This window comes from Trachypithecus francoisi, unplaced genomic scaffold (assembly GCF_009764315.1).
Source record: "Trachypithecus francoisi isolate TF-2019V2 unplaced genomic scaffold, Tfra_2.0 Lachesis_group12, whole genome shotgun sequence".
NCBI lineage: Eukaryota > Metazoa > Chordata > Mammalia > Primates > Cercopithecidae > Trachypithecus > Trachypithecus francoisi.
The window spans coordinates 63772539-63797265 of NW_022681457.1; the positions used below are offsets into that span (position 1 = coordinate 63772539).

Here is a 24727-nt window from a genome sequence, read left to right on the forward strand (position 1 = left end):
CAGGGGAGGTTCGCCGCCGACCGGCTCTGAGCTTGAGGCCTGCTTCTGGCCTGGCCCTGGGGGCCTGGGCGAAGCGACCCAGCGCGAGGACCAGTCCCCAACCGACCCGCTCCTAGCTCTGGGCGCCTTCCCCAGCAGTCAGACGGGGGCTCCAGGGGCCCGTGCGCGCCCACATGTCCCCTGGCCAGGCAGGGGGTGGTGAGGACGCATCTGCGGGAGGAGCACAGTGTTCTCGGGCGTGGGACAGGCGCAGCGCCGTGGGCTCCAAGCTGAGCTGGGTCGGCTCTGCAGCGCCAGAGAGCGAGGCGGCGCAAGGAAAGGAGATGGGGCAGGATGTGGGGAACGCTGTCGACTGCTTGGATCTCTCCATGCCGGATGGCGCCAGCTGCCTCCAGCTCAGCCTGCGGAAATCCGAGCTCTTCCAAGCGGCCCGACGGCCCGGGCGCCCCGCGGACCCCGGGCTCTCCCCGCGGCGCCTCCGCCGCCCGCCCCTGCGTTCTGGCCGGGCCTCCACGCCCCTCCGAGGTCCCGGCGCAGCGCGGCCGCCGCCACTCCCCCCACATTCCAGAGGCCGCAGCGCCGTCTCCTTCCTCGCATTCCTGCCCCCGCAAAGGAGTCCCTCCGCCCCCCGCGAGGCCGCGGCGAGGAGGGGGCGCGGCCCGGCGTCTGGGAGCGCACATTCCTCCGCCGCGCGCGCCGCCGAATAGGGCGCAGCGTCCCCCGGCCCACGCGTGGCCGCCGGAGCGACCCCGGCCCGGCGCCGGCCCCGCCCCGCCCCGCGCCCAGGGGTCCCGGGGCGGGCTCCGGGCTTCGGGCGGACGATGCGGCGGCCCGGCCGGAGCGGCGGCGGGAAGCGGAGGCGGAGGTGACGCGCCAGGGCCGGCGGGCCGGGCCATGCAGCGCTCCCGGGCGGCCGCGGACGAGGCGGCCCTGCTCCTGGCCGGGCTGGCCCTGCGGGAGCTGGAGCCCGGGGGCTGCTCTCCGGGTCGGGGGCGGCGGGGACCGCGGCCTGGGCCTGGAGACGAGGCGGCGCCCGCGCTGGGCCGCAGAGGGAAGGGCGGCGGCGGCCCCGAGGCCGGGGCGGACGGACTGAGCCGCGGGGAGCGGGGTCCCCGACGCGCGGCGGCCCCGGAGCTCAGCGCGCAGCCTGCGGGCAGCCCACGGGCCAGCCTGGCGGGGTCCGACGGCGGCGGCGGCGGCGGCAGCGCCCGCTCCAGCGGCATCAGCCTGGGCTACGACCAGCGCCACGGCAGCCCGCGCTCCGGCCGCTCGGACCCGCGCCCCGGGCCGCCGTCGGTGGGCAGCGCCCGCTCCAGCGTGTCCAGCCTCGGCTCCCGGGGCTCGGCCGGCGCCTATGCTGACCTCCTCCCGCCCGGCGCCTGCCCTGCGCCCGCTCGCTCCCCGGAGCCTGCGGGGCCAGCCCCCTTCCCGCTGCCTGCGCTCCCGCTGCCCCCGGGCCGGGAGGGCGGCCCAAGCGCGGCCGAGCGGCGGCTGGAGGCGCTTACCCGGGAGCTGGAGCGGGCGCTCGAGGCGCGCACGGCACGGGACTACTTCGGTGAGCGAGCTCGCCGGGCAGTTCCCTGCGCGCGCGGCTTGGGTCCGGGGTTCCGGGGTTCCGGGACGGCCTCGAGTAGGCGGCCAGATCAGCGGAGGAGATCACGGGACTGGCTGGGGGTGCAGCGGTACACGGGGTTGGGACGAGGAAGGTGCGTCTCCCGGGGACTGGGGAGTGCAGAAAGTGAGTGCGCCTGGATCCCCAGCAACGGCTTCACCCCTGCCTCTGGGTTCCCCACCACACGAGGGGTTCTGGCCGAGTGAGTTGATGCGCGGTTCCTAAATTAACCGGCAAGTCAGGTTCATGGGCACACTGAGCCATTTTCTGATTCTTTCTTTTCTTTCTTTTGTTTCTTTCTTTCTTTTCTTCTTTCTTTCCTTTTTCTTTCTTTCTTTCCTTTTCTTTCTTTCATTTCTTTCCCTTTTCTTTTTCTTTCTTTCTTTCTTTTCTTTTCTTTCCTTTCTTTTCCTTCCTTCCTTCCTTCTCCTTTCTTTTCTTTCTTTCTTCTTTCTTTTCTTTCTTTCTTCTTTCTTTTATTATTATTTTTATTTATTTATTTATTTTGAGACAGGGTCTTCCTCTGTCTCCCAGACTGATGTGCAGCGGCACAATCTCGGCTCACTGTAGCCTCCGCCTCTCAGGCTCAAGAGATCCTCTCGCTTCAGCCTCCTGAGATGCTGGGACTCAGGTGCACACCACCACGCCCAGCTTTTTTCTTTTTTCTTTTCTTTCTTTCTTTCTTTCTTTTTTTTTTTTTAAGAAACGAAGTCTCCCTATGTTGCCCAGGCTGGTCTTAAACTCCTGGGCTCAAGGGGCTGGGATTACAGGCTTGAGCCAGTGCTCCCGGCCTGATCTTTTCTTCTTTACACTTGGCGCTGTCATCCTGTCTGATCCTTTCATGCTTCGTGAACAGCAGAAAGGGGTGCTTCCTCGTCTGCCCCGCCACGGTATGGGTGTGGACAGCAACCAGGAAGTGGAGTGGCCCAGGTACCACCGGACACTTCCTGACCCAGGCTTTGGTGATGGTAGCGGCGGGAGAGGGAGACTGTGTGAGGGAAGAAAAGCCCACTTTGGGGGAGGGGGAACCATGCCAGTCACACGTGGCTGCCCTCGCCCGGACTGTGCTGTGGACATAGGATGTCTCCTAAAGGAATCCTGCTGCAGGTACGTCTGCAAAGCCCAGCAGCCTGACAGCCTCCACTTCCCAGTGTGGCCCGGGCCCCCTGATCTCTAGTTCTTGGGACAGCTCTTCAGGTGAGATTGCGAGCGGGGCAGAGGTATACTGTGGGGCCTGGGGAGAGAACTTCCCAACTTGCCTTCTGTATTAAGCACCTGGCTTTGGTGGATGGATGGTCACCATGCCCGGGACCGCAGCCATCCTGGGGTTTGTGTCTTTGAGCATTTGATGGTGTCAGTAGCTCACGGCTGCCCTAAACTGGATCTTTTCTTATTTACTTATTTATTTATTTATTTATTTTTTGAGATGGAATCTCACTCTGCCGCCAGGCTGGAGTGCAGTGGCGTGATCTTGGCTCACTGCAACCTCCGACTCCCTGGTTCAAGTGATTCTCCCACCTCAGCCTCCCCAGTAGCTGCGATTACAGGCATACGCCACCACGCCCAGCTAATTTTTGTATTTTTTGTAGAGACAGGGTTTCACCATGTTGACCAGGATGGTCTTGATCTCCTGACCTCATGATCTGCCTGCCTCATCCTCCCAAAATGTTGGGATTACAGGCGTGAGCCACCACACCCGGCCCTGAACTGAATCTTAAGGGGTGAGGAGGCTGTCAGTGAGGGGCCAGGTGGGGGCATTCCAGAGAGAGGGAAGAATGAACAGAGGAGGCCAGGTGGGATGAGGGAGTGCCCCGCTCTTCCCCCAGGGGTTGCAGCCCAGAGGGCTTAGGTGGTCGAGGGCACGTGTGGGCTAAGAGGAGGTGCGCCTGCTTTGGGACGGAGAGCGCCTCCCATCTGTGAGGTCATGGTGAGACTTTGTGGCTGGGCAGGTCTTGTGGCGGCTGTTGGATGGCCTGGGAGCAGGGAGATGTGCCAGGAGCTGTCGTCTCCCGTGCCAGACAGGTACCAGGAACAGAGGCTGGGGCTGACTTTTGAAGGGCATGCTTCCCAGTGCCCTCTGCAGGGGAGAGTACCCATTTCCCAGCCCCTATGTACTGCAGAGCCCAGGTGAGGGTGTGTTCTGTAGACACCCCTGAATCTTTACATGATATAAGGGTGGCTGAGGTCCCCGGCAGGTAATGTGGAGATGGTACAAGACGATCGGGTGTGGTAGCACATTTGTTTTCTAAGGAGGAGCTGCTAGGCCGGGTGTGGTGGCTCACACCTGTAATCCCAGCACTTTGGGAGGCTGAGATGGGAGGATTGCTTGAGCCCAGTAGTTTAAGACCAGTGTGGGCAACATAGTGAGACCTTGTCTCTACAAAAAATTTTAAAAATCAGCTGGGCATGGTGGCACCCACCTGTGTTCTCAGCTACTTGGGAGGCTGAGGTGGGAGGATCACTTGAACCCAGGAGTTCCAGGCTGCAATAAGCTATGATCGTGCCATTGCACTCTGACCTGGGTGACAGAGTGAGATCCTTCCTGTCTTTAAAAAAAAAAAAAAAAAGGGGGCCAGGCACAGTGGCTCACACCTGTAATCCCAGCACTTTGGGAGGCCGAGGCGGGCAAATCACGAAGTCAGGAGATTGAGACCATCCTGGCTAACACGGTGAAACCCCGTCTCTACTAAAAATACAAAAAATTAGCTGGGCATGGTAGCGGGCACCTGTAGTCCCAGCTACTTGGGAGGCTAAGACAGGAGAATGGCGTGAACCTGGGAGGCAGAGCTTGCAGTGAGCCAAGATTGGGCCACTGCAGTCCAGCCTGGGTGACAGAGAGAGACTCCGTCTCAAAAAAAAAAAAAAAGCTGCTCAGATCAGGCTGTTGTAGCGCTGTGAGAGTGTTAGAGGAGTGATGATAGATCTTTTTTATTTTGTTTTCAAGAAAAGCTAGAAATTGAGATTTAGTAATACTTTCCTGATTTTGTTTATTTTATTTTTTTAAACTTTTTTGAGACGGAGTCTCGGTTTGTTGCCCAGGCTGGAGTGCACTGGTGCGATCTAAGCTCACTGCAACCTCCACCTCCCGGGTTCAAGTCATTGTCCTGGCTTCACCTCCCCAGTAGCTGGGATTACAGGTACTGTGTACCTCCATGCCCAGCTAATTTTTGGTTTTTTTTTTTTTTTTTTTTGTTTTTTTTTTTGAGACGGAGCCTCGCTCTGTCGCCCAGGCTGGGGTGCAGTGGCCGGATCTCAGCTCACTGCAAGCTCCGCCTCCCGGGTTTACGCCATTCTCCTGCCTCAGCCTCCCGAGTAGCTGGGACTATAGGCGCCCACCACCTCGCCCGGCTAATTTTTTGTATTTTTTAGTAGAGACGGGGTTTCACCAGGTTAGCCAGGATGGTCTCGATCTCCTGACCTCGTGATCCGCCCGTCTCGGCCTCCCAAAGTGCTGGTATTACAGGCTTGAGCCACCGTGCCCGGCCCTAATTTTTGTATTTTTAGTAGAGATGAGGTTTCACCATGTTGGCCAGGCTTGTCTTGAGTTCCTGTCCTCAGGTGATCCACCCATCTTGGCCTCTCAAAGTGCTGGGATTACAGGCGTGAGCCACTATGCCTGGCCCACTTTCATGATTTTAAAAAATATGGGCAACTATTTGTTTGAACTATATGGTTCTGATGATATTTGACTTTGTTGAGCTACAAATGTGGCAGTTTCATAGAGCAAGCAGAATAATACAGCAGTTTACAGAAGGAAGTCTGCAGGTAGCATAAGCTCAAGTGATCTCTGATAAACTTTGTCCTCAGAGTGTGGCTTTTTTGTTTTAAATTAAATTATTTATTTATTTATTTATTTTTAGAGACTGGGTCTCACCCTGTCACCCAGGCTGGAGTGCAGTGGTGAGATCAGCACTCATTGCAGCCTTGAACTCCTGGGCTCAAGCAATCCTCCTGCTTCAGCCTCCTGAATAGCTGAGACCACAGGTGCGCATCACCATGCTTGGCTAAATTTTTTAATTTTTTTGTAGAGATGAGATCTTGCTTTGTTGCCCAGGCTGGTCTTGAACTTCTGGATTCAAGCGATCTTCACTCTTTGGCTTCCCAGTGTTGGGGTTACAGGCGACTGCCACTACGCCTGGTCAGAGCATTTTTTTTTCTCTGTCCAACCCCTCGTCCCTTCCTGTCCTTGGCCCTGGTACCAGCTGACCTCTTGGTCACTCTTTGCCATTCACTGATGTCTTTGGAACTTTCCCCTCTCCCCTCCCCAAGTTCCGCTGCCACTAGCCAGCCAACAGCCTCGGGCTTCCGGAACCTCTTCAACTTTGGTGACCTCCCTGCCTTCTCTTCAGCCACCCACTCTCAGGGCCACACCCTGTTTTCCCTTCACTCCAGCAGTCCTTAGTGGTAACCCCAGCCTGCTTCTCAGCAGTTGCTCTCATTCCTGTAATCGCCGTCTGCCCAGCAGAACCCCGACTTTGGGCTCATGCTTCGACCCCCTCTGTAGCCAGTATACCAGGCTGGGAAGGGCTCTGAGGAAGCCCTCAGGACTGTGAGAGGTTTGTTGTCCTCACCACACAGGTCTTCCTGGCACCACTGACACCCTAAGCCTTTGTCAGTTTTTTTTTTTTTTGAGACAGAGTTTCGCTCTTATTGCCCAAGCTAGAGCCCAATGGCGAGATCTCAGCTCGCGGCAACCTCCGCCTCCCGGGTTCAAGCGATTCTCCTGGCTCAGCCTTCCAAGTAGCTGGGATTACAGGCACCCGCCACCACGCCTGGCTAATTTTTTGTATTTTTTTTTTTTTTTGAGACAGAGTCTCGCTCTGTCACCCAGGCTGGGGTACAGTGGCCGGATCTCAGCTCACTGCAAGCTCTGCCTCCTGGGTTTATGCCGTTCTCCTGCCTCAGCCTCTCAAGTAGCTGGGACTACAGGCGCCCGCCACCTCGCCTGGCTAGTTTTTTGTATTTTTTTTTTTTTTTAGTAGAGACGGGGTTTCACCGTGTTAGCCAGGATGGTCTCAATCTCCTGACCTCGTGATCCGCCCATCTTGGCCTCCCAAAGTGCTGGGATTACAGGCTTGAGCCACTGCGCCCAGCCTAATTTTTTGTATTTTTAATAGAGACGGGGTTTCACCATGTTGGCCAGTCTGGTCTTGAACTCCCAACCTCAGGTGATCCATCTGCCTCGACCTCCCAAAGAGGTGGAATTAAGGTGTGAGCCACTGTGCCCAGCCGCCTTTGTTGGTTTCCTCTCTTATTCTCTCAACAACCTTCCTCCCTCCTGGGACTCCTATGTTTGCTTCCGACTTCCTTGGAATCTTGAGGTCAACAGTTGCAGTCTGTCTCCACCAGCATCCTGCCGCTCCCCTGTAGGTGCTCCAGTCCATGTGGGTCTCACTCTCCTGCCGTCTGAGAGGACAAGGGTCCTTCCATCACCAACCTACACCTCCTGCACCTTCAGTTCTCCTCTTTTCATTGGCCCTTTCCCTTTATTTCTTTTTATTTTTAATTTTAATTTTAATTTTTTTTAAAGACAGGATCTAGCTCTGTTGCCCAGGCTGGAGTGCAGTGGTGCGATCACAGCTCACTGCAGCCTGAACTCCTGACCTCAAGTGATCCTCCTGTCTCAGACTCCCAAAGTGCTGAGATTGGCAGGCATGAGCCACCAAGCCTGGTCCCTGCCTGCTTTTTTTTTTTTTTTTTTTTGAGACAGAGTCTTGCTCTGTCACCCAGGCTGGAATGCAGTGGTGTGATCTCACTGCAACTCCGCCTCCCAGATTCAAGCCATTCTCCCACCTCAGCCTCCCAGGCAGCTGGGATTACAGTGTGCACCACCACGCCCGGCTAATTTTTATATTTTTAGTAGAGATGAGGTTTCACCATGTTGGCCAGGCTGGTCTCAAACTCCTGGCCTCAAGTGGTCAGCCCACCTCAGCCTCCCAAAATGCTGGGATTACAGATGTGAGCCACTGTGCCCAGCCCCTGCCTGGTTCTGAAGGCATCTGAACTGGTCTTCTCTCTGCCCAGTGAGAGTGAGGCATGGGAGGCCCTGGGCAGAGCAGGGGGTACCCAGGAAAGCAGGGAAGGGAGATGAAGACCTGGAAAGCTGGGTGCAGGCTGCATCCTGGACACCAGAGAGGAGGGGGTGGGTCACCCACTAGCAAGATCAGAATGGAAAGTCCATAGATGGGGACGGATAGGAGGTGACCAAGTGTGGGCCATGCTCTCTTTGTTGACTGAGGGAAGGTGGGGAATGGGGCGGCTGGTGGAGGAGGGAGAGGAGGTTATGTAAGGAAAGAGATGTAAGGAGAAAGCAAGAAGGTTGGGGGAGGGCAGCATGGCCTGGAGCTGGCATAAGATTTATGGTCCAGAGGGCAGTTGGAGGGCCATCTTCATGTGCTGTGTGGCATGGGAGACCCTGGGTGACCCTGTAAAGGGGACACGAGATGTGTGGGCTACCTACTTACTGTCTGGGTTTCCAGGAGGGCTAGCCAGGGAGTGCCCTGAGGCTGGAGCCAGGCTTGGCCCTGGGGTTGCTGGTCACCCTTCTCCTTTCCACCTTCCCCACTGCATGCTGAGTACACAGTGTGGTTCCTGATTCCATCCACTGATCGCAGGCACCTGCACAGCAGCGACCCTCATGTCTTTCTTCTTCTTCTTTTTTTTTTTTTTTTGAGACGGAGTTTCACTCTGTTGGCCAGGCTGGAGTGCAGTGGCGCGATCTCGGCTCACTGCAACCTCCACCCCCCAGGTTCAAGTGATTCTCCTGCCTCAGCCTCCTGAGTAGCTGGGATTACAGGTACCTGCCACCACGCCCGGCTAATTTTTGTATTTTTAGTAGACAGGGTTTCACCATCTTGGCCAGGCTGGTCTTGAACTCCTGACCTCGTGATCCACCCGCCTCGGCCTCCCAAAGTGCTGGGATTACAGGAGTGAGCCACTGCATCCGGCTTCTTCTTTTTTTGGAGACATCTCACTCTGTCACCCAGGCTGGAGTGCAGTGGCATGATCATAGCTCACTGCAGCCTCAAACTCCCAGGCTCAAGCAATCCTCCTGCCTCAGACTCCTGAGTAACTGGGACCACAGGTGCACGCCACCATGCCTGGATATTTTTAAAATTTTTTGTAGAGATAAAGGTCTTACTGTGTTACCCAGGCTGGTCTGGAATTCTTGGGCTCAAGCGATCCTCCCGCTTCGGCCTCTCGAAGTGCTGGGATTACAGGCGTGAGCCACTGCACCCAGCCCCCTTCCTTATTTCCTTCAGGCCTTTGCTCAAATATCACCTTGTGAGTGAGGCTTCTGTGAATCCCCGGTTTAAAAATCACACATCCTTGGCCAGGCATAGCAGTATTTGCCTGTGGTCTCAGCTTCTTGGGAGGCCGAGGTGGGAGGATCGCTTGAGCCCAGGATGTCAAGGCTGCAGTGAGCTATGATTGCACCACTGCACTCCGGCCTACGCAACAGAGCGAGACTCTGTCTTTAAAAAAAAAAAAAAAAAAAAGGCCGGGAGCAGTGGCTCACACCCATAATCCCAGCACTTTGGGAGGTCAAAGCGGGTGAGTCACCTGAGGTCAGGAGTTCATGACCAGCCTGGCCAACATGGTGAAACCCTGTCTCTACTAAAAATAAAAAAAAATTAGCCAGATGTGGTGGCGGGCGCCTGTAATCTCAGCTACTTGGGAGGCTGAGGCAGGAGAATTGCTTGAACCCAGGAGGTGGAGGTTGCAGTGAGCCAAGATTGCGCCACTGCATTCCAGCCTGGGCGACAGAGTGAGACTCCATCTTAAAAAAAAAAAAAAAAAAAATTCCTGCATCCAAGCATTTTGTTGATCAGCCTTATCTTTCGCCGTAGCACTCGTCTCTGCCTGACGTTATTTGACTGCTGTTCTCTGTCCTCCACTCGATGCAGGATTCTTGAGGGTAGGGACCGGGTGCATTGCAGACTGAGTGGTGCCTGACCTTAGTGGCATGTGACTCATCTGTGTGCCAACTGACCAAGAGAATAAGTGGACCCTGGGGTACAGAGGAGGACAGAGTGGCTGCAGAGGGGTGGTGACTGCCCCAGAGTGCCCGTGTGGTCTTCATTCTTTGTGTCTGGGTCACAAAACATGTTGAAGAACAGGATTTGGTTCACAAACAGTAGGAAGGATTCTCCCTCAGTCCAAGAGCAGGCCATGGGTGAAAGGCCTTAAAACAACTGTCTAGGTATAAAGATACCATGATAGGCTGGGTGTGTTGGCTCATGCTTGTAATTGCAGCACTTTGGGAAGTCCAGGCAGGAGGATTGCTTGAGCCCAGGAATTGCCTGAGCGCGCCCTGGGCAACTGGGCAACATAGCAAGACCCTGTCTCTACAAAAGAAAAAGAAAATTAGCCATGTGTGATGGCACGTGCCGGAAGTCCCACCTACTTGGGAGGCTGAGGCCGGAGGATTGCTTGAGCCTAGGAGGTCGAGGCTGCAGTGAACTCTGATTGCACCACTGCACTCTAGCCTGTGGGACAGAGCGAGCTCCTGTCTCCCTCCCCCCAAAACAATAAAAGCCTAAAACTGGTCAGGTGCAGTGGCTCATGCCTGTAATCCCAGCACTTTGGGAGGCCAAGGCGCAGGATCGCTTTAACCCAGGAGTTTGAGACCAGCCTGGGCAACATAGTGAGACTCTGTCCCTATTTATCAATCAAAAACCAAAAGAATCTATCAGAACAGTTGTGATGGACAGCTTTGATTAGCTCCGACTCTGCACTGGCTGCTCGGCCAAGCCCTTGAATCCTCAGACAGCAGCAGCAGCAATCCCTGGGTCGTGGCCACTCTGATGGTGCCCATGTCAGTCATCAGTAATCGAGTGATGTTGGCCTAGGAAAGTTAGCATCCCCAAGGTCAGGCGGGTGGGCGGTGTGAAGACGGGGAGTCCGTCAGTGTGGCACAGGCTGTGGTGCTAACCCCTGCGCTTACCCCTGGTATCCATTGGGTGGCATAGGCTGTTGCGCTAACTCTTGCTCTCTCCTGCCTCTCCTCTCCTAGGCATTTGCATCAAGTGTGGGCTTGGCATCTATGGAGCCCAGCAGGCATGCCAGGCAATGGGGAGTCTTTATCACACCGACTGCTTCACCTGCGACTCATGTGGTAGGTAACCTCGTGCTCTGGGTAGCTCTGTGAATAGGACCTGCCACATCACCCCCATTCCCCTCAAACCCCCTTGTACCTGAGTCCAGTCCAGGCGGATGGACCACCCGGCTCTGGCCCAGGCTGGGCGGTGGAGGACTCTGTCTGGGGAGGAGGTGTGGGGCTACTGAGGAGTCTTTTGTGGGCGGTAGGACAGGGCTGCCCCCTGGTCGTCAGCTGTGGAGGCTCTGTGCCACACAGGGCACTGATGTCACCCAGCTGCCTGGGAACAGCATCGGAAGCCCATGAAGGACCTTCTGCCTGTCTGGACATACGACTAATATTTCTTTTTCCTGAAATCTATTTTTGTTGTTGTTGTTGAGACAGAGTCTTGCTCTGTTGCCCAGGCTGGAGTGCAGTGGAATGATCTCGGCTCACTGCAGCTTCTGCCTCCCGGATTCTAGAGATTTTCCTGCCTCAGCCTCCTGAGTAGCTGGGATTACAGGCACACGTGCCACCATGCTTGGCTAATTTTTTTTTTTTTTTTGTATTTTTAGGTAGAGATGGGGTTTTACCATGTTGGCCAGGCTGGTCTCAAACTCTTGAGCTCAAGTGATCCGCCTACCTCGGCCTCCCAAAGTGCCGGGCATACAGGTGTGAGCCACCGCGCCTGGCCTGCAATTTATTTTTGGTCACGATTTTACACCCAACATAAACGATAAGTGTTATAGTTTAACCTAGACAAAGTTACAAAAAGAAAGAAAAGAACTATAATCTAACCACCCTAATAAATCACCACTCTTGATTTGCCCACTGTTCTTCCAGACCTTGCCTTAATCAGACATCTTTTATTTATTTGCACATTTTATAATTTTATTTATTTTTTTTCTTTTTTTCTTTTTTTTTTTTGAGACGGAGTCTCGCTCTGCCACCCAGGCTGGAGTGCAGTGGCCAGATCTCAGCTCACTGCAAGCTCCGCCTCCCGGGTTCACGCCATTCTCCTGCCTCAGCCTCTGGAGTAGCTGGGACTACAGGCGCCCGCCACCTCGCCCGGCTAGTTTTTTGTATCTTTTTTTTTTTTTTTGAGACGGAGTCTTGCTCTGCTGCCCAGGCTGGAGTGCAGTGGCCGGCTCTCAGCTCACTGCAAGCTCCGCCTCCCGGGTTCACGCCATTCTCCTGCCTCAGCCTCTGGAGTAGCTGGGACTACAGGCGCCCGCCTCGTCGCCCGGCTAGTTTTTTGTATTTTTTAGTAGAGACAGGGTTTCACCGTATTAGCCAGGATGGTCTCGATCTCCTGACCTCGTGATCCGCCCGTCTCGGCCTCCCAAAGTGCTGGGATTACAGGCTTGAGCCACCGCGCCCAGCCTTGTATTTTTTTTAGTAGAGACGGGGTTTCTTTTTTTTTTCTTTTTTGAGACGGAGTCTCGCTCTAGCCCGGGCTGGAGTGCAGTAGCCGGATATCGGCTCACTGCAAGCTCCGCCTCCCGGGTTCCCGCCATTCTCCTGCCTCAGCCTCCGGAGTAGCTGGGACTACAGGCGCCCGCCACCTCTCCCTGCTACTTTTTTGTATTTTTTAGTAGAGACGGGGTTTCACCGTGTTAGCCAGGATGGTCTCGATCTCCTGACCTCGTGATCCGCCCGTCTCGGCCTCCCAAAGTGCTGGGATTACAGGCTTGAGCCACCGCGCCCGGCCGGGACGGGGTTTCACCGTATTAGCCAGGATGGTCTCGATCTCCTGACCTCGTGATCCGCCCGTCTCGGCCTCCCAAAGTGCTGGGATTACAGGCTTGAGCCACCGCGCCCGGCTCTTTTTTTCTTTTTTTTGAGATAGAGTCTCACTCTGTTACCAGGCTGGAGTGCAGTGGCCGGATCTCAGCTCACTGCAAGCTCCGCCTCCCGGGTTCACGCCATTCTCCTGCCTCAGCCTCCGAGTAGTAGCTGGGACTACAGGCGCCCGCCACCTCGCCCGGCTAGTTTTTTGTACTTTTAGTAGAGACGGGGTTTCACCGTGTTAGCCAGGATGGTCTCGATCTCCTGACCTTGTGATCCGCCCGCCTCGGCCTCCCAAAGTGCTGGGATTACAGGCTTGAGCCACCGCGCCCGGCCAATTTTCGTATTTTTTTAGTGAGACGGGATTTCACGTGTTGGCCAGGGTGGTCTCTCTCTCCTGACCTCATGATCCGCCTGCCTCGGCCTCCCACAGTGCTAACAAGAGCTAAACTCCGTAGCAAAAAAAAAAAAAAAAAAAAAGAAAGAAAGAAAGAAAAAAGTAAAAGAAAAGAAAAGTAGCTGGGTATGGTAGTGTGTGCCTATAGTCCCAGCTAGTCAGGGAGCTGAGACGGGTGGATGCCTTGAGTCCTGGAGGTCAGAGCTGCAGTGAGCTATGACAGCACCACTGCACTCCATCCCCCAGGTGACAGTGAGACCTTATCTCAAAAAAAAAAAAAAAAACTTGTGAGTTTATTTTCCAATTGTTTGTTGCTAGAATATAAAAATGCATTGGATAGGCCAGGCGCGGTGGCTCACGCCTGTAATCCAGCACTTTGGGAGGCAGAGGCAGGCAGATCACGAGGTCAGGAGATCGAGACCATCCTGGATAACACTGTGAAACCCAGTCTCTACTAAAAAAAAAAAAAAAACACAAAAAATTAGCCAGGCGTGGTGGTGGGCCCCTATAGTCCCAGCTACTCAGGAGGCTGAGGCAGGAGAATGGCGTGAACCCAGGAGGCGGAGCTTGCAGTGAGCCAAGATGGTGCCACTGCATTCCAACCTGAGTGACAGAGTGAGACTCCATCTCAAAAAAAAAATAAAATGCATTGGGTTTTCACATGCTGGCCTTCTACAACTTTGTGAAATTTGCTTACTCTTGTGTTTTTTTAAAATAGATTATTTATGATTTTCAGCATAATACAATCATGTCATCTGTGATTAACGATCATTTTACCTCTTGTTTTCTAGTCTTTGTGCCTTTCATTTTTTTCTCACTGTTATTATTGCACTGTCTGGAACCTCTGGTACAATGTTGAATCTTAAGGGAAAGGCATTTCATATTTCACCACTGTGCCGATGTTAGCTGGGGGTTTTTCATAGATGCCATTCATTGGATGAGGAAGTTCCCTTCTGTTCCTAGCTAGGTATTATCAGTTTCTTCTGTCTCTGATGGGACTGCCTCTAACAGCGTGTTACTGGGTCCCCTGTGGCTGTTGCTTTGACAAGGACACCTCTTCCTTATTGGGGTCCTTCTCCTGGTGAAAGTTGTCCTGCTCATGTTCATGGATTAGCAGGATTATTCTGGCTGGACTCGGTGGCTTGCGCCTGTAATCCCAGCACTTTGGGAGGCTGAGGTGGGCAGATCATTTGAGTTTGAGACCAGCCTGGGCAACATGATGAAACCCCATCTCTACCAAAAATAAAAAAGTTAGCTGAGAGTATTGGTGTGTGCCTGTAGTCCCAGCTACTTGGGAGGCTAAGGCAGGAGGATTGCTTGAGCTTGGGAGGTTGAGGCTGCAGTGAGCCATGATTGTGCCACTGCACTCCAGCCTAGGTGACAGAGCGAGACCCTGTCTTAAAAAAAACAAAAAAAACCCAGCCTGGCCAACATAGTGAAACCCCGTCTCTACTAAAAATACAAAAATTAGCCGGGCATGGTGGTGGGCACCTGTAGTCCCAGCTACTTGGGAGACTGAGTCAGGAGAATCGCTTGAACCCAGGAGTAGGAGGCTGCAGTGAGCCAAGATCGCACCACTGCACTCCAGGCTGGGCGACACAGTGAGACTCTGTCTCAAAAAAAAAAAAAAAAAAAGATTCATTCTCACAAATTTGCCCTGAGTTCAACTGATCTTAAAGTGAATGTGTTTATTAACCAACACATGTATTTACATTAGTAAAATATTTCTTTATATATTTGGTTTGGCAACCTTTTGCAGTAATTCTATCGACAATATATTCTCTTTAATTTTTTTCTGAAATTTTGTTATTATAACAGTAACAACCTAGAAAACCACCCATAACCCAGTGTCTCATCTGTTGGAAGAGGGTGCTGAGAGCTGGAAGCGCGGCTCCATCCCTGGTCTCCAGCATTCCAGGGACCCCTCTCAACCCTTGTCCTTGCAGGGAGACGACTCCGTGGGAAGGCGTTCTACAACGTGGGCGAGAAAGTGTACTGCCAGGAGGACTTCCTGGTGAGTCCAAGCTGTGCCCCGGCGGTGCCAGGGGTGGGTACTGGGGCAGCGACCCTCGTTCTGACTCGAGTGGAGACCTGAGGCCAGGAGGCAGGTGTTAACTGGGCCACGAGTGCCCCTTGGTCACACAATGTGTCCTGGATCCTGTGTCCCCTCCCAGTACTCCGGGTTCCAGCAGACAGCCGACAAGTGCAGCGTGTGTGGACATCTCATCATGGAGATGGTGAGCCCCTGCCCCAGCCTCCTGGAGCCCTTCTGACATGGGTGGAATCTGAGGACCCCACCTTCTCCCCTGCTCCAGACCTGCCAGGGGTTCAGAGCCAGAGCCTCTCCCGGGGCGGTGCTGAGCCTCCTGCCCACGCTGACCTCAGTGCCCCGCCCACAGATCCTGCAGGCCCTGGGCAAGTCCTACCACCCAGGCTGCTTCCGGTGCTCCGTGTGCAATGAGTGCCTGGACGGGGTTCCCTTCACCGTGGACGTGGAGAACAACATCTACTGCGTGCGAGACTATCACACGTGAGTGGCTGGCGCTGTGGCGCAGGCGGGACTCGGGCTGTCCTCTCTGGCTCCCCTGGAAGCACTGTTTCCCATTGGACTGACTGCCCTTCATTCTTGGCCTTTTGCCTTCTGCCTCCCCTTGTGCACCCAGGCTTGGGTAAGGCATGTGTCTCTGCCTGCATCCCCTCTCCCGGTGGTCCGGCCACCAGCTGTCTTTTGCCTCTTCTCTCCCTGTCGTAGCCTGTGTGCTTCTCTACTCCTGGCACAGGAGACCCTCCTGGCTGCACTATCTACTGTCTCTCCCGCTCCTCCCCTCCATCCCCTGCTAGGCCAGGCCTCTTCTGGCTGGGGCAGGGGATTAGGGTCTCTGCAGCCCCCTCCTCCTGCCCGTCTGATCCCCGATCTGTTTCCTCCTACTGGGACTCCAGGTTTATTCCTGGGAGCTCTGGTTCTGAGCAGGGCCTTGCGTGGGATTGGAGTCCTGGGCAGAGGTCCTTGGTACTTAGGGTGAAGTCAGGTCTCAGTGGTCCTAGCTAGTGGTGCCCCAGACCTGGACATTAAGGAGAAAGGAACTCACAGGAAACATGGGGGTGGATGGCAGAGCAGAACCTGAAGCCATCCTGGAGGAGGTGATTGGGTGGAGATGAAATGGGCAGTCAGATAAGAGGCCAGGACCGGGCGTGGTGGCTCATGCCTGTAATCCCAGCACTTTGGGAGGCCAAGGTGGGGGATTGCTTCAACCCAGGAGTTTGAGACCAGCCTGGGCAACATAGCGAGACCCCATTTCTATTTTTTAAAAAAATGAAGAGGCCAGTACGGGAAGGCATGGCGGAAGCTGTTCCTTGTCTGCCCCGAGTTGTGCACACAGGGAGTGAGGGCCTCTTGGGTCACATCAGGGCGTTCCTGTGGGTGCCCCTGTCCTTGTGCCCTTGGTCTCCGGTCACTCAGCTGATCACTTCTGGTTTCCTTTATTTCTCTAGGGTTTTTGCACCAAAATGCGCCTCCTGTGCCCGTCCTATCCTCCCTGCACAGGTAGGAGCCACTTACCCAGAGATGATCAGGCGCCTGGCCCAGCCGGCTGCTGCCCTGTCCAGCCTGGGTCTAGCCCAGGTCTTGGGCCACAGTGGGAGGGATGAGCAGGTGCTTCTCTGCAGGTCCTTCAGGACTGAGGGGTGTGTGTCGTGCTTGTGCACGTAGGGTACAGCTGTCTCCTGGCACGAGATGGAGGAAAGTGGTGGCCCCTGCTGCTTGGCTGCCCCACTGCCAGCCTCCGCTCCATTCTCCATTGACGGAAGGGCTGTTCCCTGTGTCTTCTCACTCTGCAGGCTGAGGTGGGGGTGCTGGGGGAGCAGAGGAGAGATGGATGTGGTCTGTGTGGGAGCCCCCCCGTGGGTGCTGTAGCTCTTCTGGCCTGGGGTCTTCCCACAGTGCTGGCTCTGTCCCAGGCTGGTGTGCCCGGCGAAGCAGAACTGGCAGTGCCCTTTCGAGACTCCAAGGAAGTGAAAACAGGCCAGGCACAGGGGCCCACGCCTGTAATCCAGCACTTTGGGAGGGCGAGGTGGGATGATTGCTTGAAGCCAGGAGTTTGAGACCAGCCTGGGCCACCTAGTGAGACCCCATCTCTACAAAGAAATAAAAAGTTAGCTGGGTGTGGTTGTGCATGCCTGTAGTCCCAGCTACTTGGGAGGCTAAGGCAGGAGGATTGCTTGAGCCCAGGAGTTTGAGGCCGCAGTGAGCCGTGATTGCACCACTGCCCTCCAGCATGGGCAACAGAGAGAGACTCTATTTCTGGAAAAAAAAAAAAAAAAAAGATGACTGGGCGCAGTGGCTCACACCTGTAATCCCAGCATTTTGGGAGGCTGAGGTGGGCGGATCACGAGGTCAGGATATTGAGATCATCCTGGCTAACACGGTGAAACCTCGTCTCTACTAAAAATACAAAAAATTAGCTGGGTGTGGTGACGGGTGCCTGTAGTCCCAGCTACTCGGGAGGCTGAGGCAGGAGAATGGCGTGAACCTGGGAGGTAGAACTGGCAGTGAGCCGAGATCGCGCCGCTGCACTCTAGCCTAGGCAACAAAGCAAGACTGTCTCAATAAAAAAAAAAAGAAAAAAGAAAAAAAGAAGCAATGAGGTGAAAATAATGTCCACATCCATTGACACCCACATGACCCTCTTGTGGGCCTTTGTGTGTGCTGCGGCCTGTGGCCGCGGAGGATGCCTAAGGCCCATGTGTGTCTGTGTGTATGCACCTCTGGTGCCTGTCCTGCCCCACAGAAGCATCGTGGCTGTGCTCTCTGGGGCGGGCATGCACCTCAGCCGGGACAGGAGCGTGGTGTGTGGGAGTGTGCACTCCTGCACTTTGCCTCCAGTCCCTGCATGCTCATCGTGTGTGAACTCCGTCTCTTCCTCCAGGGCTGTGAGACAACCATCCGTGTGGTGTCCATGGACAGAGACTACCACGTGGCATGTTACCACTGTGAGGTGAGCCTGGGCCCCCAGGAGGCTGGCAACTGGGGTGGGCCTCCTCCCACGCGGCTCTCCTCTCCAAGTGTTCTGTGGGCTCACCTTATCAAAATTTTAGTTTTGCCGGGTGTGGTGGCTCACACCTATAATCCCAGCACTTTGGGAGGCCGAGGTGGGAGGATCACCTGGGGTCAGGAGTTCGAGACCAGCCTGGCCAACATGGTGAAACCCTGTCTCTACTAAAAATACAAAAATTAGCCAGGCATGGTGGCAGGCGCCTGTAGTCCCAGCTACTTGGGAGGCTGAGGTAGGAGAATCGCTTGAACCCAGGAGGCAGAGGTTGCAGTGAGCCGAGATCGTGCCATTATACTCCAGCCGGGGCAACAAGAGTGAGACTCTGTCTCAAAAAAAAAAATTTTTTTTTTGTTTATATATATTAGAGACAAGATCTCACTCTGTTGCCCAGACTGGAGTGCAGTGGCACGATCATAGCTCACTGGAGCCTCAACCTCCTGGGCTTAAGCTGTCTTCTTTCCTCAGCCTCCTGAGCGGTTACCACCACAGGCTTGCGCCACCACATTCAGCTAATTTTGTTATTTTTAGTAGAGATGGGGTTTCATCATGTTACTCAGGCTTGTCTTAAACTCCTGGGCTCAAGCGATCCACCTGCCTTGGCCTCCCGAAGTGCTGGGACTACAACGTGAGCCACCGCGATGGCCTCACCTATTTTATGGCATCCACCCCAGTCTATCTATCCGTTTCCTGCCCTGCAGAGAGTGAATTGGGGGAGGGAGTGAAGGTAGGTGCTCCCTGAGCAGCTGAAGGGGTCAGGGTTGGGGGCCCAGGTTCAGGGAAGTGGCTGACTTGAGTGATGGTTAGGCCATAGAAAGGACTGGATTGGGCGAGTGTCTGGATGTGGGGGGTTGAGGGTTGGGGGTTGGGAGGTATTCATGAGAACCCCAGCAAAGAGTGAGGGCGGGGTAAGAAGGGATGAGACGCTCTCATTTTTGGTAGCTGGAGATGTCCAGTAGACCTGTAAGTGGGCGGGGGTTCAACGACCCTGCTGACAGCTGTGGGAATTTGGGGTCACTGATGTGTGGCGCTCTCTTCTCTGAATCTTTTTCTTTTTTTTTTGAAACGAGTCTCCCTCTGTTGCCCAGGCTGCAGTGCAGTGGCGCCATCTCAGCTCACTGCAAGCTCTGCCTCCTGGGTTCAAGCAATTCTCCTGCCTCACCTTCCCCAGTAGTTGGGACTACAGGCGCCCACCACCACGCCCAGCTAGTTTTAGTGTTTTCAGTAGAGACAGGGCTTCACCATGTTGGCTGTGCTGGCTGGTTTCAAGCTCCTGACTTCACGCGATCCACTCACCTTGGCCTCCCAAAGTGCTGGGATTATAGGCGTGAGCCACCACACCAGACCTTCTTCTCTGAATCTTGGCCCTGGGAATTCCAGTTGCCTTGGCCTCCCCAGATTCTCAACTCAAGGAGACCACGGGGCTCCCCTGGGCAACCGGAGCAGTCTCCAGGCGGTCAGTCGGGCGGTGTGGGGTGTACCTGCTGGGTTTCCCTTCTCTGAGAGAGGATGGGCCTCCCTGGTCTGTTTTCCGGGGTCTGAGAGTCACTGTCATCTCTTTAGCCTGTTGTTCTCGTTATTGAAGGTGGGAGGGGAAATCCAATTTCTGTTCCTCTGTTCTGGCGGGAAGCAAGGGTCCCATGATGGATGCAGGGATGGCAGCTGAAGCCAGGGAGCATATGAGGTCTTCCAGAGTGAGTTGGAAAAGGAGGAGTGGGGGTCAGGATAGCTCAAGGAGCACCACCACTTAAGGACACACACAGGGGAAGTGACCACAGACGGAGGCTGAGGAGGCCTGGGCAGGAGAACCCGGAGGCTGCCGGCGACCGCGCCCTAGCAAGAGCAGAGCAAGTGGCAGTGGGGACTCTGCAGTAGCAATCAGGGATCCTCTTGGGTGACAAGGTCTCCTGGGTGCAGGCGAGTGGCCCCATGGGAGCACTGATCGTGCCAGGGGACCCAGAAGGGAGGACAAGGAACAGAGATGGCCTGCAGAGGGGCCAGGGCTTCCCTCCAGCACTAACAGGATCTCCGTGTCCCTCTGCCTGCTGGGCCGCCCTGTGGACTGTGCGGCCTGGGGATTGTCCAGTACCGAGCACAGCAAAAGGTCGACGCTGAGAGTCAGAGCAGGGCAGGCGGCTGGTGGTGCTGCTGTGCTGTGATGACGCTGTTGGATGGGGATTGATACCTCTGGGACCCCGCACTCCTCCCTGGCCTGGTGCGCAGCGGTCGCTGGCAAGGCCCAGCCGGTGGCCTGTCGTGGGACAGGCGAGAGACCAGGGAAAGGAGTGATGCGGTGCCACTGCGGCAGTCCAGCTCCCTTCCCCGTGCAGGGCGGGCCAGGTGTTGGTGTCAGGGGCTCTGGATAAGGGGTCAAAGCTGCCAGCATTTCAGCCCCAAGCTCGCAAAGGTAAAAACAGTGAGATAAGGGACGTGAAGCCAGCCCCCTGCTTCCCCTGGTGTCTCCAGGTCTACTCACCATTGCCTCTTCAGACCACCTAGGGGTGGAATTCATCCCTCCACTCTGCTCCAGGGACCCCTGTGTGGCCGGAGGGAACTGGTGGACACTTCCTTCCGGGCCCCCGGCAGCTTCGAGCCAGGGTCGCTCCCTCCTCCAGGCACTTGCTTCACTTTGCCCTTGGGGCTGCCGGGTTTTGGTTTTCTTCACTTTCATTTCTCCTTGAATCTCCCCAGCCCAGGCCTCTTCTCTTCCTACCTCCTCATGGAAGGTTCTGCTGCTTGCCCTTTTCTCTTTTCTAGGGATCTGCACTCCCTGGAAGAGGTAGTCTGCTGTTTCGTATTTAAAAACCATCATGTTTGGCTGGGCGCAGTGGCTCACACCTACAATCCCAGCACTTTGGGAGGCTGAGGTGGGAGGATGGTTATGAAGCCAAGGGTTCAAGATCAGCCTGATCAGCAGAGCAAGATGTCATCTCTACAAAATAGAAGGGAAACAAATTATCCGGCTGTGGTGGCACATGTCTGTAATCCCAGCTACTTGGGAGGCTGAGGTGGGAGGATTGCTTGAGCCCAGAAGTTTGAGGCTGCAGTGAGCTGAGATCGCACCACTGCACTCCAGCCTGGGCGACAGAGTGAGACCTTGTCTAATAAACAAACAATAGGCCAGGCACAGTAGCTCATGCCTGTAATCCCAGCATTTTGGGAGGCTGAGGCGAAGGATCGCTTGAGGTCAGGAGTTCTAGACCAGCTTGAGCAATATGAAACCCATCACTACAAAAAATAAGCAAAATTCACAGGGTGTGGCGGGGTGCGCCGGTGGTCCCAGCTACTCAGGAGGCTGAGGTGGGAGGATCACTTGAGCCCCGGAGGTCGAGGCTGCAGTGAGCCGGGATCCAGACACTGCATTCCAGCCTTGTCGACAGTGAGAGACCCTGTCTCAAACAATAAACAACAAACGAATAGACAAAACACACCCAAACCATCAGGTTTTTATGCTGACACCCACGTTGACTGCCTAGTCCTCTCCCTGCAGTCTGACTTATATCCAGTGACTTCCTCTTGGATGCCTGAGAGGCAGCTCCAGTCCCCAGTGCTCCACACCGGGCTCCCCATCTCCCCGCTGGCAGAAGAAGAGTCTTTTTTTTTTTTTTTTTTTTTTTGAGACGGAGTTTCGCTGTTGTCACTCAGGCTGGAATGCAATGGCAGGCCTTCTGCTCTCTGCAACCTCCACCTCCCGGGTTCAAGCGATTCTTCACCCTCAGCCTCCCAAGTAGCTGGGATTACAGGCATGTGCCACTATGCTCGGCTAATTTTGTATTTTTAGTAGAGACAGGGTTTCACCATGTTGGCTAGGCTGGTCTCGAACTCCTGACCGAGGCGGTGATCCAGCCGCCTCAGCCTCCCAAAGTGCTGGGATTGCAGGTGTGAGCCCCTGTGCCCGGCGGAAGAGTCTTTATGTTGTTATGCGGTCCCCTGCGGCTCTGCTCCGCCCCTCGGTCCTCCCCGCCCCGCCTTGTGACCGCTGATGTGCGCTTGTCTGCTGACTCTGGGGATGGGGGCTGTGTTCTTCCCTAGGACTGCGGGCTGCAGCTGAGCGGGGAGGAGGGACGCCGCTGCTACCCCCTGGCGGGCCACCTGCTGTGTCGTCGTTGCCACCTGCGGCGCCTCCAACCTGGGCCTGTTCCCTCACCCACTGTGCACGTCACTGAGCTCTGAGCAGGGGAAAACCCGTCCCAGGGCCGGGGTGGGTGTGGGTGTGGAGGGAGGGCCTGCGTGGGTGGCCCCGGTCAGTGTCAGGGGAGCTCCCTCTAATCCCACTTTCCCACCGAGCTGCTGTCTGCAGGGGCCGGACCCCCGCGTGGAAGCTTCTATTTATTCACCGTCTGTGCCTGCTCAAGTCACTTCCCTGCGGGCCCTGCCTCCCACCCACCCCATCACCAGCTTTCCACTTGGAGGCCCTCTGGAGGCCCCCTGCGCCCTGCAGCCTCAGAGTAGGCCGTGGGTCAGCAGGCTGCAGAGGGCCCCTGCCCTGGTCAGGGGCGCGAGGTGACCCGGCTGCATTCCTGGGTGGGAGCTGCTGTCCGTTGTTCAGGGACCTGGGGACACCGCCCCACCCCCCCGCAAAGCGTGCTCCCAGGCAGGGTGTGGTCTGGAAGGCGGGGCTGGCAGGGACACGGGTGTTCCTGCATCTCCTAGCGAAGTGCCTGCTGGTGGGTGGGAGGGTGCCTGGCTTAGGTGGGGTCCCAGGAGGGGGTGAGGAATGACACCCTTGGGGAGCGGGCCTGCAAAGGGCACTGCCTGTGGCCATGTGGTCACTGTGGGAATTGGTCCTGGGGACTTTGATGGGTGTTTGCGGCCCCACTTGCCGCCCTGCTCCCTCTTCCAGGGCTCCTGGCTTGGGTCCCCCAGCCCACTCCCCTGCTCAGCCCGGGAAAATGCCCCGTGCGGCTGCAGCCCCGGATATCGCTCAGGAGCGACGACGGGGGCGCTCTGGCCACGCTGCAGGAAAGCCTGTGTTTGCACGCGGGGCACGGGGTTCCAAGACAAAAGGACAGGATTTGACTTAAATTAAGTTTTTCCCTTGAGGATATTTTCGTTTTCTTTAAAAGAATATAATTTTCTTCTAAGATCTTGGACCAGCCTTGTTATTTTTAAAGCAAATTCCAGCAAACTCACAAGTGTCTAATTTGTCTGTCATGGAGCTGGTTTTCAGGTGGTAAGAACCTTGTGGTTTCAGGACTTTTGTATAAATTCCTCTAAAACCTCGCCATGCGTGTCCGCCTTTCAGACTTTAGGGTAGTGTGGGGTTCCGTGTGTGTAGGGGCGTTGAGGGCGGTCGCCCCATGAAATGTGTGGCGGTCCCTCCGTGCTCCCTGGGACACACTGACGGAAATGTGGGGTCTGGACGCGGGGGGCCCTGGTCCTAATGTGGAATCTCCGCGGGTTCAGGGGACATTTGGACTGAAGTCACTCGTTTCTGGGAGAGCCTGGCCTCGCATCTTGGCTGCTGCTCTCCCCTTCCTCCCCCACCTTCAGGTGTGAGGTCAGTGAATCACCCGCGGGGCTGGGCCAGGCGCCCGGAACCAGCTGGGCTGTACAAGCCGAGCCCAAGGGAACACCAGGAGGCCCCCGCAGGGAAGTGGTGGCCCCGGAGTCCAGGGGGGCCGAGGCATGGCGCGGGCGCCTCCTGGTGGGCTGAGCCGGCAAGTACAGGAACGGTCACGGATCCTTAACTAGGGACTTCCACAGCGGGGAGAGCGCTGCATCTGAGTGGGGCCTTCAGCGGGACCAGGGGCCACTTCCTGGAGGAAGTAATCCCAGTGGGGCCAGAGAGTAAAGTCAAGGTATGGAGGCTCCGGTGCTGGCTGTATTTATTTTGCTCTGTCACCCAGGCTGGAGTGCATTGGCACGATCTGGGCCTACTGCAACCTCTGCCTCCCAATTAATTCTCCCAAGTAATTCTCATGTCTCAGCCTCCCGAGTAGCTGGGACTACAGGTGTGCACCATGACGCCCAGCTATTTTTTTTTTTAAGACAGTCTTGCTCTGTCACCCAGGCTGCAGTGCAGTGGCACGATTGCTCGCGGCTCACTGCAACCACCGCCTCCCACATTCAAGCAATTCTCCTGGCTCAGCCTCCCAAGTAGCTGGGATTACAAGCATGCGCCACCATGCCTGGCTAATTTTTGTACTTTTAGTAGAGTCCGAGTTTCACCATGTTGGCCAGACTGGTCTGGAGCTCCTGGCCTCAAGCGATCCATCCACCTCGACCTCCCAAAGTTCTGGGATTACAGGTGTGAGTCCCCATGCCCGGCCTTACTTTTTGTATTTTTAGTCAAGACGGGGTTTCAGCATGTTGGCCAGGTTGGTCTCAAGCTCCTGTCCTCAAGCGAGCCCACCTTGGCCTCCCGGAGTGTTGGGATTACAGGCATGAGCTACCGTGCTTGGCCTGGGCTGCTTTGCCTTTGAACTGGTCAGTTGCAAAGCTGTTCTCTGAACTGTCCTCTCTGCTTTCTCCCTCAAACCTGCTTTTAGCCGGGCGCGGTGGCTCAAGCCTGTAATCCCAGCACTTTGGGAGGCTGAGGCGGGCAGATCACGAGGTCAGGAGATCGAGACCATCCTGGCTAACACGGTGAAACCCCGTCTCTACTAAAAAAAACTAGCCGGGCGCGGTGGCTCAAGCCTGTAATCCCAGCACTTTGGGAGGCCGAGACGGGCGGATCACAAGGTCAGGAGATCGAGACCATCCTGGCTAATACGGTGAAACCCCGTCTCTACTAAAGAATACAAAAAACTAGCCGGGCGACGAGGCGGGCGCCTGTAGTCCCAGCTACTTGGGAGGCGGAG

General features: G+C 55.7%; 2 protein-coding genes across 7 annotated transcripts; one reads left to right on the forward strand and one right to left on the reverse strand.

The window, feature by feature from the left end:
- The first annotated feature begins 586 nt into the window (after positions 1–586).
- On the forward strand, positions 587–23017 carry WTIP (WT1 interacting protein). Of its 4 annotated transcripts, none has more exons than XM_033225660.1 (9): positions 587–1555; positions 2720–2809; positions 10629–10730; positions 14823–14890; positions 15051–15113; positions 15276–15406; positions 16369–16420; positions 17802–17870; positions 21957–23017. In XM_033225660.1, exons 1-9 carry the CDS (start codon positions 895–897, stop codon positions 22095–22097), a joined length of 1377 nt encoding a protein of 458 aa, XP_033081551.1. In that variant the 5' UTR covers positions 587–894; the 3' UTR covers positions 22098–23017. The 4 variants fall into 4 exon arrangements, 3 of the variants coding, with proteins under 3 accessions (XP_033081551.1, XP_033081550.1, XP_033081549.1); XR_004440736.1 differs by lacking the exon at positions 2720–2809 and having other exon boundaries at positions 895–1555; positions 21957–22372; positions 22768–23017; XM_033225659.1 differs by lacking the exon at positions 2720–2809 and having other exon boundaries at positions 895–1555; positions 21957–22124; positions 22209–23017.
- LOC117092313 lies at positions 14547–20810 on the reverse strand. Of its 3 annotated transcripts, XR_004440738.1 has the most exons (3): positions 19406–20810; positions 16436–16728; positions 14547–14967 (listed from the first exon to the last, which is right to left on the reverse strand). XR_004440738.1 is itself a non-coding variant. In XM_033225661.1 (2 exons), the coding sequence occupies exons 1-2, from the start codon at positions 20734–20736 to the stop codon at positions 19476–19478; spliced, it is 471 nt and encodes a 156-aa protein (XP_033081552.1). In that variant the 5' UTR covers positions 20737–20810; the 3' UTR covers positions 19203–19475. The 3 variants fall into 3 exon arrangements, 1 of the variants encoding a protein (XP_033081552.1); XR_004440737.1 differs by having other exon boundaries at positions 14547–16728; XM_033225661.1 differs by lacking the exons at positions 14547–14967; positions 16436–16728 and having other exon boundaries at positions 19203–19610; positions 20401–20810.
- Positions 23018–24727: the final 1710 nt, after the last annotated feature.

Excerpts from the sequence above, each read along its gene's own strand:
- LOC117092313 (XM_033225661.1), bottom strand. The coding sequence starts at position 20,736 with ATGATGGTTTTTAAATACGAAACAGCAGACTACCTCTTCCAGGGAGTG. Across the intron at positions 19,611-20,400 it reads GGTGGTCTGAAGAGGCAATG|ACCTCATATGCTCCCTGGCT; the intron begins GTGAGTAGACCT and ends TCACTCTGGAAG.
- WTIP (XM_033225660.1), top strand. The coding sequence starts at position 895 with ATGCAGCGCTCCCGGGCGGCCGCGGACGAGGCGGCCCTGCTCCTGGCC. Across the intron at positions 1,556-2,719 it reads CACGGCACGGGACTACTTCG|GTACGTCTGCAAAGCCCAGC; the intron begins GTGAGCGAGCTC and ends ATCCTGCTGCAG. Across the intron at positions 15,114-15,275 it reads GACATCTCATCATGGAGATG|ATCCTGCAGGCCCTGGGCAA; the intron begins GTGAGCCCCTGC and ends CCCCGCCCACAG.